The sequence below is a fragment of the Onychostoma macrolepis genome, chromosome 01 (genome assembly GCF_012432095.1).
Source record: "Onychostoma macrolepis isolate SWU-2019 chromosome 01, ASM1243209v1, whole genome shotgun sequence".
NCBI lineage: Eukaryota > Metazoa > Chordata > Actinopteri > Cypriniformes > Cyprinidae > Onychostoma > Onychostoma macrolepis.
Genome location: NC_081155.1, coordinates 33,752,195 through 33,764,740, shown reverse-complemented (window position 1 = coordinate 33,764,740; position 12,546 = coordinate 33,752,195). Strand labels below are relative to the sequence as shown.

Here is a 12,546-nt window from a genome sequence, read left to right as displayed (position 1 = left end):
GCAATCAGCAGAACTATGCCATCAACAGACACGTGAAGAAGGGTAAATTAATGAAGGAGAGGAGAGAATGAGCAGATCAGAGAAGAATAGAGGGATGGAATGCCATGGTGCTGCTATACAATGGTTATTCTTCAGTTAGAGAAATGTTTCTGCCCCCTACTATGGTTTTGAAGTATAGTGCTTGTTAACACTTACAGTTAATATATTTTCAGTGCTATTAACACATTTATTCAATTTGACAACATAAACGCTACATTCTATTCTGTGTGTTTACCAAAAACTGATTGGATCAGAGCTGACACACACATAAGTCCCTATAGCGAAGCATGCGTTTGTAAGTAAATAATGAAGACAGACCATTTCTATGGGTAATTTATTTATAAATCAAAACAAATAGGACATTTAATGAAGGTAAAGTCATTTGCATTATTTCTAAGGTGGAATTTAACTGAGTGAAATACTGTCATGCATAGAATTGTTAATATGAAAATTACATCTGTAAAATGATGCGAAAGTTGTTTTATTAAGACTGTATTTCCTGTGCATTTTAATGCAGTTTGAGAAATAAAACCTTGTTTTCTATGAGTGAGATGATAATGTTGTTACAGAATCTCAGTATTACAAATAAGCCTATTATTTAGTTTCCTTTAAAAACATTCATGTAACATGTTAACTACAAAAAAAAAATGTATTTAATAAGATGATCATTGATCATTACCCAAACCAGTGAGTTTTTAATATTTTAATTCAACATGGGGGAAAAATGCACCCTATCCCATCTTGCAAAAAGTATAATGCCTAACGCTAAATGCCTAATAAAGGTCATGAAACCAAAATAAATTGTGATAGTTTTGCAAGCTGAGATAGTGTGTGGGATTTTTTGTGCATTTGTGTATGAATGACTGAATTTTGATTTAGTTCATACACTGGAATCACATACTAAAAAAAATAAATAAATAAAATAACAGAAAGAAACTCAATGAGCTAGATTTAGACCTTAAGACACTAAGCTGGAAAAACGTTTCAAAAAAATGCAAAAACAGCATGAGTGGAAAGCTGAGGAACAGTGAGGGGGGAACACAACAATTGTGTCTGATGCATTTTTTGTTTCATTTTAATAACTATTAACAGTATAAAATATTCTCATATGCAACAAAATACACAAATGTTTTGTTATATAACTTTTCTAACCTATGTTATGCATATTCACAATACATTACACAATACACACAGATCATTTTATATCTGTATTTGAATATACACATAAATGCAGAGTCATTTGCAATTTACTCTGATCTGAAAATATGTGAACGTACTTTTGCATTTTTAATAACTTTTGAGACTGTTATTCCACAACACTGATTCACAAATATAAGTAGCTTAATCATTTAACACATAGACACACAGTAAGGATGGATGCTGTTTGTGTCTGAGGTTACATCTCAAATGTGCACCTCTCTATAAATCTAGAAATTCTCAAAATTGTTGTTAAACGGCTGTCAATCCATCAGCGTCACGCAGGATTCTTGCTTGTCAAATGCCATACCTATCATGAATAATATCAAAATCTGGTGTATGTGTTCAGTGCAATGCAAATCTAAAACATGCATGTCACAACTACACGACATTCGCTCATTGTTAATTTCAAACTCAGAAGGTAAAAATAGTCTAAAATTAACCATTTCCCCCCTCAAACAAAAGGAAAAGGCACATTTTTATATTATATTTTGGTTTTCAATTTCAGTTTAGTTGTAGTTATTTTAAATTGGGCATAAATAAAGTCATTCTGTCTATGTTCCGTCTCTATAACAGACACTACACTTTAGCAAAATCCATACTCAAAATAATACCATGACAGTTTCAAAAGTCCAAAGTTTTATTCGTCAAATTCAGAAACTGCAATACTTGCTGACAGTGAACTGTGCTATAAATGTGCCACTGCTGCAACATTCAGCAGTAAACTGTAACTACCATCAACTCATCTCCAGCATCTTCAGAGCATTTATGATTCAACAACATGGACTGAATCTACTCAGATCTTGTCAGAGGCCCCACACTGAAGAAAAACGTAATAATTTGTATCGTTTTTACAATGTTTCACAGAGAAGGTTCCACCATTATTTGCAGCACACTGGTTTTGTGTTTCTGCTTGTATAGTAGTGCAAAAATTTAGGGTTAGGTTGTGATTTGAAATTAACCAAATATGTGTACTGTTTTTTTTGTTACCTGTGTGCTGGTATTCTGCGGTCTCCGGCGAGGAGGACAACATCACAGAGTTTCCTGGTCCTCAGGTAGGCCTCCATGCGTCTGAAGGTGTGTTCAGCGTGACTGTGAGCCTGGAAATGTTCATCTGACACACACGGCTCCATCGACGCACATGAGGACAAAGTCGCACTGCTGTTAGACGTCCTGAAAAATACACATGCACTGGGTTAGAAAATTCACATAGCAAATTTGAAGTATACTGCTTGATGAAAAATATGTGTTCATTATAGTATATGTTCTTTTTTTTAAGTATTATTAATAATTTATTACTCATATTTTGTAAACACTGAATTAACCAAATTCTTGCTGACTGATTAAAGAAATTTAATCAGACAAGATTTTATCATTATTATTCTCACATGGTTGCAGGACGACATAGAAGTATTTAAATTAGTGCTGTCAAACGATTAATCGCATCCAAAATAAAAGTTTTTGTTTACATAATATTTGTGTGTATACTGTGTGTATTTATTATGTATATATAAATACAAACACATGCATGTATATATTTAAGAAAACTTTTATGTTTATATATTAAATATATAATATAAAATATAAGAATATAAATATATAAATGTATATACATGTAACTATTTTCAAAATATATGTTGTATGTGTGTGTATTTATATATACATAATAAATATGCACATACACCTACATATGTAAACAAAAACTTTTATTTTGGACTTGATTAATCTCAATTAATTGTTTGACAGCACTAATTTAAATTAATAAATTATTATTAATATATTAAAATAGTCTAAAAAATACTGGTAATAAAATCAAGATGTAAAGTGAAATAAAATATGTAAAATATTTATCTTTATTTTCTTAACTTAATTTTTTATAACATTTATCTTATAATTATTGTGTTTATATACACAAAAAGAAGAAAATACAGTTCTTGAAACTTCAGGAATCACAAAATAAATCATGGTTAATTATTTTAATATATCAATACTGATTACAAGGAAATGACAACACATTGTATTAAACATGAAAGTTTAATATTTTGTAGAAATGCAAATAAATAAATAAATATATATATATATATATATATATATATACACACTGTGTGCAGAATTATTAGTTGATATTCTGGTCATATTTTTTTTCCAAGAACATTTTACCAATTCCAAACCACATCAATCTTAATAACTACTATTGATTTTGTATTTAATAATTTATAAGTTATATATATTTGCCCATGAAGGCTGAAAGTTAAAAACTCCTTATTTCAGGTGTGCAGAATTATTAGGCAGGTTTTCTTTTACAGATAAAATGAGCCAAAAATGAGATTTAACTCAAGAATAAAAGTAAAACAATTATTAAATGCCCATGAGAAGGATGCAATACTAATGCAATAATAGAATTAGCAAAGTTAAGGCATGACTATTGGGCAGTGAAATGCTCATTGGGTCAGCACGGTCAGAAAAAACAGGTGGAGAAGAAAAGACACCTTAACTGCAAAAGAATTAGGAATTAATGTCAAGAATTAGGTGAGAAACCATCAGGAACAATTTAGTCTCCTCATCATTTTACAGAACTGCAACCTTCCTGGAGTCTCCAGAATTACAAGGTGTCAGGTTCTCAGAGACTTTGCTTGGTTAAAAATTCTTTAAAATTAATTAAAAGCGACCACAGCGACTGTAAAAACTATTTAAACTGTTCGGGCACTGTTAGACCCCGGGAGAAGGCGATTAGTCACCAGAAGAGACAGACGGCAGTGCGTAAGTGTTTTAATACTCATTCTTAGCTCTGTTGTTTAAATTAATTCCTTGTTGCTAGGAAAGAATAGTTCGTTTCCTACCTATTTCTATTCTGCTTTTTCGTTGTGGTTTATATTTTTGATTGCACTTATTGATCATTATAATAACTGCCCTTTAGCTTAAACTCCTTTCCTGCACTTAAGTGCGAAGTGTTAGTTTCGATTTGAGCCATTGCCCTGCGATTGGCTGGTGGTTGTGCTAATTAAAAGCGACCACAGCTTTTTTTCACTCTAGACTGTGTATTTGTTTGAGGTGTGTGCGCTGACGCGGAAGCGTCTGCGGAAGCGTTCAGCCGTCGTGTGAAGACCGAGGAGTGTAAAGACCTGCGACTTTTTCCTGTGCGACTTGAACCGAGCAACGACACCGAGTTACACACTTAAGTATCTTTTTTTCCTTCCTCACTCTGCTCTCCTATCCTCTTTCCTTCTACCTCTATCATGTGTCTCCAAAACATTCCGGTTCTCTCTCAGCCACGCTCTAACATCACTCGCAGACGGCAACGTAATACTGCTAACCTACGCCCTATCTCTACATCTTCCACTACACCTCTGGCTTTCTCCGTGGGTCTCTGGAATTGTCAGTCAGCCGTCAACAAAGCTGACTTCATTTCTGCCTTTTCTTTAAAATCCACTCTCAGCATCTTGGGCTTGACTGAGACCTGGATTCGTCCAGAAGACTCAGCAACCCCAGCTGCTCTCTCTACTAATTTCTCTTTCTCTCACACTTGGCGTCAAGTTGGTCGGGTGGGGTACTGGCCTGCTCGTTTCACACAATTGGAAATACTCAACCCGCTCTACCCTTTGCAATTACAACTCATTTGAATGTCATGCCATTACTGTATCAGCTCGATAAAACTCCAGATTGTGGTAATCTACCGTCCCCTGGACAAATTCTAGCCACCTTCCTAGAGGAGCTGGACGGGTTGTTGTCCTCTTTGTGGAGGATGGCATTCCACTCTTAGTCTTTGGTGATTTCAACATTCACCTAGACAAGCCTTATGCTACAGACTTCCACTCGCTACTAGCTTCATTTGATCTCAATCGCCTTACCACTACTAGCACGCACAAATCAGGCAACCAACTTGATTTAATTTACACACGCAATTGTACTGCAGATAACATTCTGGTACAACCGCTACATATCTCGGACCATTTCTTCATTACATTTACACTACATTTTGCTACCCGTGTGCCACCAACCCCTACCGATTACTTTTAGACGAAACCTGCGCCCCTTTCTCCTTCCCATCTTTCCTCTGTAGTATCCTCCTCTCTTCCCTCACCTACCCATTTCTCATCTCTGGATGTAAACGCAGCTACTGAAACTTTATGCTCTACCTTAACTTCTTGTCTAGACGACATTTGTCCTCTCTCCTCTAGGTCAGCACGGACTGCCCCTTCTAACCCCTGGTTATCTGATGTTCTTCGTGAACATCGGACTAAACTCAGAGCGGCAGAGAGAAAATGGCACAAATCAAACAACCCGTCGGACCTGAGTAGGTATCAGTCTCTGCTCTCATCTTTCTCTGCTGATGTCCACACTGCCAAATCCTCACATTTCCACAACAAGATCAACAGCGCTCCAGACATGCGTAATCTCTTCAGAACATTTAATTCTCTCCTCTGTCCCCCTCCACCACCTCCCACCACTTCTATTACAGCTGATGACTTTGCTACTTTTTTTACAGACAAAACTAGATCGATCAGTGATCAGTTCTCATCTCCACGCACACAGGACCCCCAACCAACCACTTCCACTGCTAAACCTCCCATTTTCTCCTTCTGTCCCCTGACGGAGGCTGAAGTATCCAAACTTCTCCTCTCCAACCATCCTACAACATGTCCTCTTGACCCAATCCCTCGCACCTTCTGCAAGCAATCTCTCCCACGCTCTACCGACACTCACACACATCATCAACACATCCCTCCTCACAGGCATCTTCCCCACTGCATTCAAGCAGGCTCGGGTAACCCCACTGCTCAAAAACCTACATTAAACACTTCTCTTATAGAAAACTATAGACCTGTCTCTCCTTCCATTCATAGCGAAAACACTTGAACGTGTTGTCTTCAACCAGGTCTCATTGTTTCTTTCACAGAACAACAAACTGGACGCTAAACAGTCAGGTTTCAGGAGTGGCCATTCAACTGAGACTGCGCTTCTCTCGGTCACTGAAGCCCTGCGAATTGCAAAAGCCCATTCCAAATCATCAGTCCTCATTCTGCTGGATCTATCTGCCGCTTTGACACTGTCAATCATCAGATACTCCTCTCCACTCTCTCATCACTGGGCATCGCTGGAATTCCACCGCTGGTTTGAATCCTATCTCACTGGTAGGTCTTTCAGGGTGGCCTGGGGAAGGGAGGTATCCAAAGCACATACACTGGTCACTGGGGTTCCTCAGGGATCGGTTCTTGGACCCCTCCTCTTCTCCACATACACTACATCACTGGGTCCCATCATACAGGCACATGGATTCTCCTACCACTGCTATGCTGATGACACACAGCTCTATCTCTTTTCAACCAGATGATCCAACGGTAGCTGCAAGGATCTCAGGTTGCCTGTCAGACATCTCGGCATGGATGAAAGAACATCACCTCCAGCTCAACCTGGCAAAGACTGAGCTTCTTGTCTTTCCTGCCGCTCCAACTCTACAGCATGACATCACGATCCAGTTAGGTTCATCAACAATTACCCCATCAACTTCGGTCAGAAATCTTGGTGTAATCTTTGATGACCAGCTGACCTTCAAAGACCACATTGCAAAGACTGCTCGATCTTGCAGGTTTGCACTACACAACATCAGAAAGATCAGGCCCTTTCTGACGGAGCATGCTGCACAACTTCTTGTCCAGGCCCTTGTCATTTCTAGGCTGGACTACTGCAATGCTCTTCTGGCTGGACTTCCATCAAACACAGTCAAACCTCTACAAATGATTCAGAATGCGGCACGACTGGTCTTCAAGGAACCCAAAAGAGCCCATGTTACACCTCTCTTTATCTCATTGCATTGGCTACCAATCGCAGCTCGCATCAAGTTCAAGACACTGATGCTTGCTCATAGAACAACCACAGGCTCAGCACCCGCCTACATGCACTCACTATTAAGAATCTACATCCCCTCCAGAAATCTGAGATCTGCTAGTGAGCGACGCCTCGTGGTACCATCACAAAGAGGCTCAAAATCACTCTCCAGAACATTCTCGTTCACCATTCCTGGCTGGTGGAATGATCTTCCCACCCATATTCGGAGTACTGGATCCCTGTCAATCTTCAAGCAACAGCTGAAAACTCATCTCTTTCGACACTACTTGACTTCAACCTACACATAAAAAAAAAAAAAAAAAAAAAAGTTTCTCCTTACTTATTCCTTCCCTTGCTAGCTTGTACTTATTTAAACAATGCCTGAGACTTGGTGTTACAAGCACTTCCTTTGTCGAATTGCCTCTTCAAGATGAATCGCTTCATGTGTTCCCCCAAATTGTAAGTCGCTTTGGATAAAAGCGTCTGCAAAATGACTAAATGTAAATGTAAAATGGCCCTCACTTAATAAGAATAACATGCTGAAGTGTTGTGAAATACATGAAGACTGATTTTGTATAGGCTTTATGGACAGATAAGTTGTGAGTGACTCTTGAAGGACCAGCATCACATCCTCTTGTACCACTGTTTGAAGAATTTATCTTCCAGAATCTGGCAGTACGTTTTAGGAGCTAATTTTTAATCAATCCTGCAAGACAGACTTTTCAGGATGGGAGATGAACTAAAATGAGCTCCCAAAACTTACTGCCAGATTCTGGAAGATAAATTCTTCAAACAGTGGTACAAGAGGATGTGATGCTGGTCCTTCAAGAGTCACTCACAACTTATCTGTCCATAAAGCCTATACAAAATCAGTCTTCATGTATTTCACAACACTTCAGCATGTTATTCTTATTAAGTGAGGGCCATTTTAAAGAATTTTTTACCCAAGCAAAGTCTCTGAGAACCTGACACCTTGTAATTCTGGAGACTCCAGGAAGGTTGCAGTTCTGTAAAATGATGGTGCTGGAGACTAAATGGTTCCTGATGGTTTCTCACCTAATTCTTCACCTTAATTCTTAATTCTTTTGCAGTTAACGTGTCTTTTCCTCTCCACCTGTTTTTTCTGACCGTGCTGACCCAATGAGCATTTCACTGCCCAATAGTCATGCCTTAACTTTGCTAATTCTATTATTGCATTAGTATTGCATCCTTCTCATGGGCATTTAATAATTTTATCTTAACTTTTATTCTTGAGTTCAATCTCTTTTTTGGCTCATTTTATCTGTAAAGGAAAACCTGCCTAATAATTCTGCACACCTGAAATAAGGAGTTTCTGACTATCAGCCTTCATGGACAATTATATATCACTTATAAATTATTAAATACAAAATCAATAGTAGTTATTAAGATTGATGTGGTTTGGAATTGGTAAAATGTTCTTGGAAAAAAAATATGACCAGAATATCAACTTGCCTAATAATTCTGCACACAGTGTGTATATATATATATATATATAATTTTTTTTTTTTTTTTTTTTTTTGTAAAACATACTCCAATAATCTTTGTTTTAGTGACAACTTTGAAAAATCATTTTTTACATTGTATACGGGGGTGGCTTCAAATATTATTATGATATTGGGGAGCCTTTGAGTTAAAAAGCTTAAAGCCCCATTCACACCAAGAACGATAACTATAAAGATAACGATATTAGCGTCCACACCTGCAGACGATATCGTCTGTTTATTCTGAGTGCATGCTCGTCTGCCATTTTAAATTCTCAAGCTCATTATATCAGGATTGATTCCGATTGGGTGTTAATGTTTGTATCATTCATCAGCTGGACAAAATCTTTCTGAAAGTGACCAACAAACGACCAACGTGCCTTTATCGCTATAGCTGTGGTGTGGACTCTGCTATACTCACGCTCTTGGCGTGAACGGGGCTTAAGAGCCACTGCATTACAGAAATTTTTGGGGACCCCCAAGTCTGCAACTTTCTTATAGACCTTGGATACTGATATTACTAGTACGTTCCGTCTCAGTTCAAGCATTAACTCATGCTTAATTGGACTAAAATATCAAAGACTAGAACAACAGAAACAAATTTCATTTCATGAAAAAAATCTAAAACATTTTAAACAGAGCCATAAGCTTTCCTTGCAAAATCAGGGCTACAAACACTCAAAATTACACACACATGCGCACGATCAATGGATGGATAAATATAGAGGGCTTTAGAGAGCTGTTAGTAATTAGCTTTGATGATGAAGCTGGCCATGAAATACACAAAGCAATTTAGCTTGTTCCCACACGGCTGTCGTCTCCACTGCCTCTCACTCCCACTCTCTCTCTCCCTTTATCACTCGTTTCCTGTCATTCTTGTCTCTCTCTTTCCCCGTCTCTGCAGATTGCCTTGCAATCCCCATTTCCCATGTTCACACTTATTTTCTCTCTCTCTAGTGAACACATCTCTGTAGTAGAAATTCTGTCCACATTCAAGACCGCTGAGCTTCTGATTCATCCAGGATCCTTGATAATTAATAGTTCTTGCTGTAATTAATCACAATAGCCTGCAAGTGAGCATGCAGAGAAGGCGATAGGAAACTCTAACTGCTCGTTCTTTTCAATGAATCACAATTTAACAGTCAAATATTCTCAAGCACTGCATTGCAAGATATTTTCAGCTATGTCAGTTACTGAGAACCAGAACTTCAGGTTTGTGAGACTGCTATATCAGCAAAATCATTCTAATTACCAACTGGCTGTTTATATGACAAGTGAAATACATATCCAAAACAGATCTTTGTTGTAATAAATAGTATTATAATTTAAAAACAAAACAAAAAAAAAACAATAACATGCGTATACACAACAGAAAATAGCATTAGCATTTTCCACGCCTGCCAACAGTCAGTGACTTGAGAAAATTAATAATAATAATAATAATAATACCAGGGAAACTTTTCTAATTTGTTGACAGATTCTCTGAGTTAAACTCATTCTCATTACAAAAAAGCTTAATTTTTTTTTTACAAATATATGATTACAATGTAGTGTTTGCGATCTGATAATTGAGCTAAACCATATTGTGTTTTCAAGAATTTTAGAAGTATTTTAAAAAGTTAGCTGCCAACTGGTAAGGAACACTGTTTCATGTTTTCGGGAACACTGATTTTTACTCACATTTGGCACTTGGCGAGTGTTTATTTTAGGCCCTGAATATTAGCTATTGTTTGGCATTGTTACTGCATAGCATAAAATAGGCCAAACAATTTTTCTGTTTGGAAGAAAAACTGTAATTTGGGTGGGATGTTAGAATTATAATTAACAATCGATTTTTTTTAAAGGCAGTAATACTCGATCATTCAAAGAGGATGATTATTTTTAGAGCACAAATGTGAAGATGTTAACTGAAATCGATATATTAAAAGGTGAAATATTGCTAAAGGAATGACACAAAGGCAGATCTATTTCTAAGGTCTTGAGTGGTAACACTACTGGCAAATATCGGTAAAAGGAAGAGCAGTGTGTCGCCGTGATGGTCTCTGGGGTTTCAATGTGCTCAGCAGCAGGAGATAACAGCAGTCAAACTACAATCTTTTATAAGCCAAGATCTCTCAGCCTCACAGACCATGATCAAATGGAAAATCTATTTCATTCAAGCGGAAAGTTCAAAAAAGGCTCTATCCATTCACACACACACACAGCTTTCAATCACACCGTTTGAAAAGAAGACAGATGGTGAGATGATGAGAGAGAGTAAGTATATTTGAGCTCTCTCAGCACCAAATCTTTTAAAAGCAATTAAAGACTTGCAGTCAGATGAGTGTAGAAACCTAGTCTATCAAGTACCTTAGGGAAAGACTGAGAGAGATGGGGAAAAATTAATAGAGAAGAGTTTTCATGGAGATTTAAGAGCTATGGCAGAGATATTTAGATGATTCTTAAATTGTGTCTCTTAAAATAGTTATCATATGTTTTCAGAAAACCTGGACCAAGTCGAATGGACCAGTTTTGGAGTATTTTTAGTCCATAATAAGTTTTTTTTTTTGTCCATAATCACTTCTGTTGTATGGAAAAGAGTAGCATTGTAGTCAGGACCAGCGCATTCAATTCTGAAAGTTAAATTTGAGACAAATCTTCACAGTGCAAGCACAGTACGCTCTGAACCAGAGACACAATAGTAGCCTATATAATGTTATAGTTTTAGAATGTTTAATAGTTATTAGTTTTATTTAAAGTAGCATGAAAACACAAAATAAAACTAGAAAAAGCATTTCGTTTTAGTGTGTCAGTTCAGTTGGAGTTAAAACTGACTGGTTTACATTAATCATCTCAACAAACTGATTCAATAAAATAGCATGCTGTTGTTTATATCTTGACTTGTTTTCAACTCAGTTGTAGTGTGTAAAGTTGAATGCTATTACCCTAATTCTTGCTGTAAATTAGCTGTATTTAGCAAAAAGACACAAAATAAAACTAGAAAATGCTAAATTCTACCAGAAAAGACAAATAACAGCATTTCGTTTTAGTTCGTTCGTGTTATCAGACCAACAATATATCCATGATGTTGTAGTTCTCAAGACCGGTCTCAAGTTTGAGTCAAGTCCATAACAAGACCAAAATCAAGAGGGTCTTAGTCTTGGTTTTGAGACCAATCTCAAGTACGACAACACTGAATAAGAGCCTTATTTAAAATCCCTCAGTTCAAGTTTCACAGAAGAAGGAAAGCCATGTGGGTTTTGGATGACATGAGGGTAAGTAAATGACTGAATTTTTATTTTTGGGTTAACTGTTCCTTTAATACAGGGAGTTTGAAAGCAAGAGAAGCAGACAGTAGGAAGAGTGAAATGCCGAGACGAACTGCAGAGATTCCCTCTCTTAAGCGCTTTAGTAAGTGATGGGTAGCAGGTTTTCAGCCTCTGGCTCTTCTCAATGCCAAAATTATTTAGTCTCATATGAAAACAGAGACTACAGGCAACATAAAACACACACACATCTATCTCAAACACCACAAACACACAGGCAAATTCACAATCCGCCAAACACGACCTACCAAAGTAAACATCACACAAACCCCTGCACGAGTGCAAACACACAGGAGAGAGGCAGTAAGTTATCTCAAAAAGCCAGATAAACACCTGCCAGTTTCTGAACATCCCCAGTGGGCATTCGTCCATTCATATTTGAACTCTTTCGTACTCCCTCAGTTTCCTTTTCATTGAACAACCTCCTTATTTCCTGTATTCCTCTTTCTCTGTTCTTTCTGTCAAATGTTGGGGAGTAACAGGAACTAAAAGTAGTGACGCTACTCTAGCCAAATTCTACAGTATCCAATGATTTTTTAGTACCAGGCCAACAGATACAGTACCATTGTAAAACGTTAAAGCTCTATACTGCTGTTTTAAATCACATTGTTTGCACATGCAGTACTGTAAGGCAATAATTAAACATGCTCTTCTAACCTCTACTCACTGTCATATAG

The 12,546-nt window shown here is 37.2% G+C and overlaps 1 protein-coding gene across 12 annotated transcripts in view; it reads right to left on the bottom strand.

Annotated features, from left to right (window-relative positions):
• klhl5 (kelch-like family member 5) overlaps positions 1-12,546 on the bottom strand; it is a 79,791-nt gene that overhangs the window by 27,437 nt on the left and 39,808 nt on the right. For all 12 annotated transcript variants that reach the window (XM_058750084.1, XM_058750011.1, XM_058749790.1 and 9 more), the window contains one exon: positions 2,227-2,409. In XM_058750084.1, coding sequence (XP_058606067.1) covers positions 2,227-2,369 — 143 coding nt within the window. In that variant the 5' untranslated portion in view covers positions 2,370-2,409. The remainder of the gene's footprint in view (positions 1-2,226; positions 2,410-12,546) is intronic.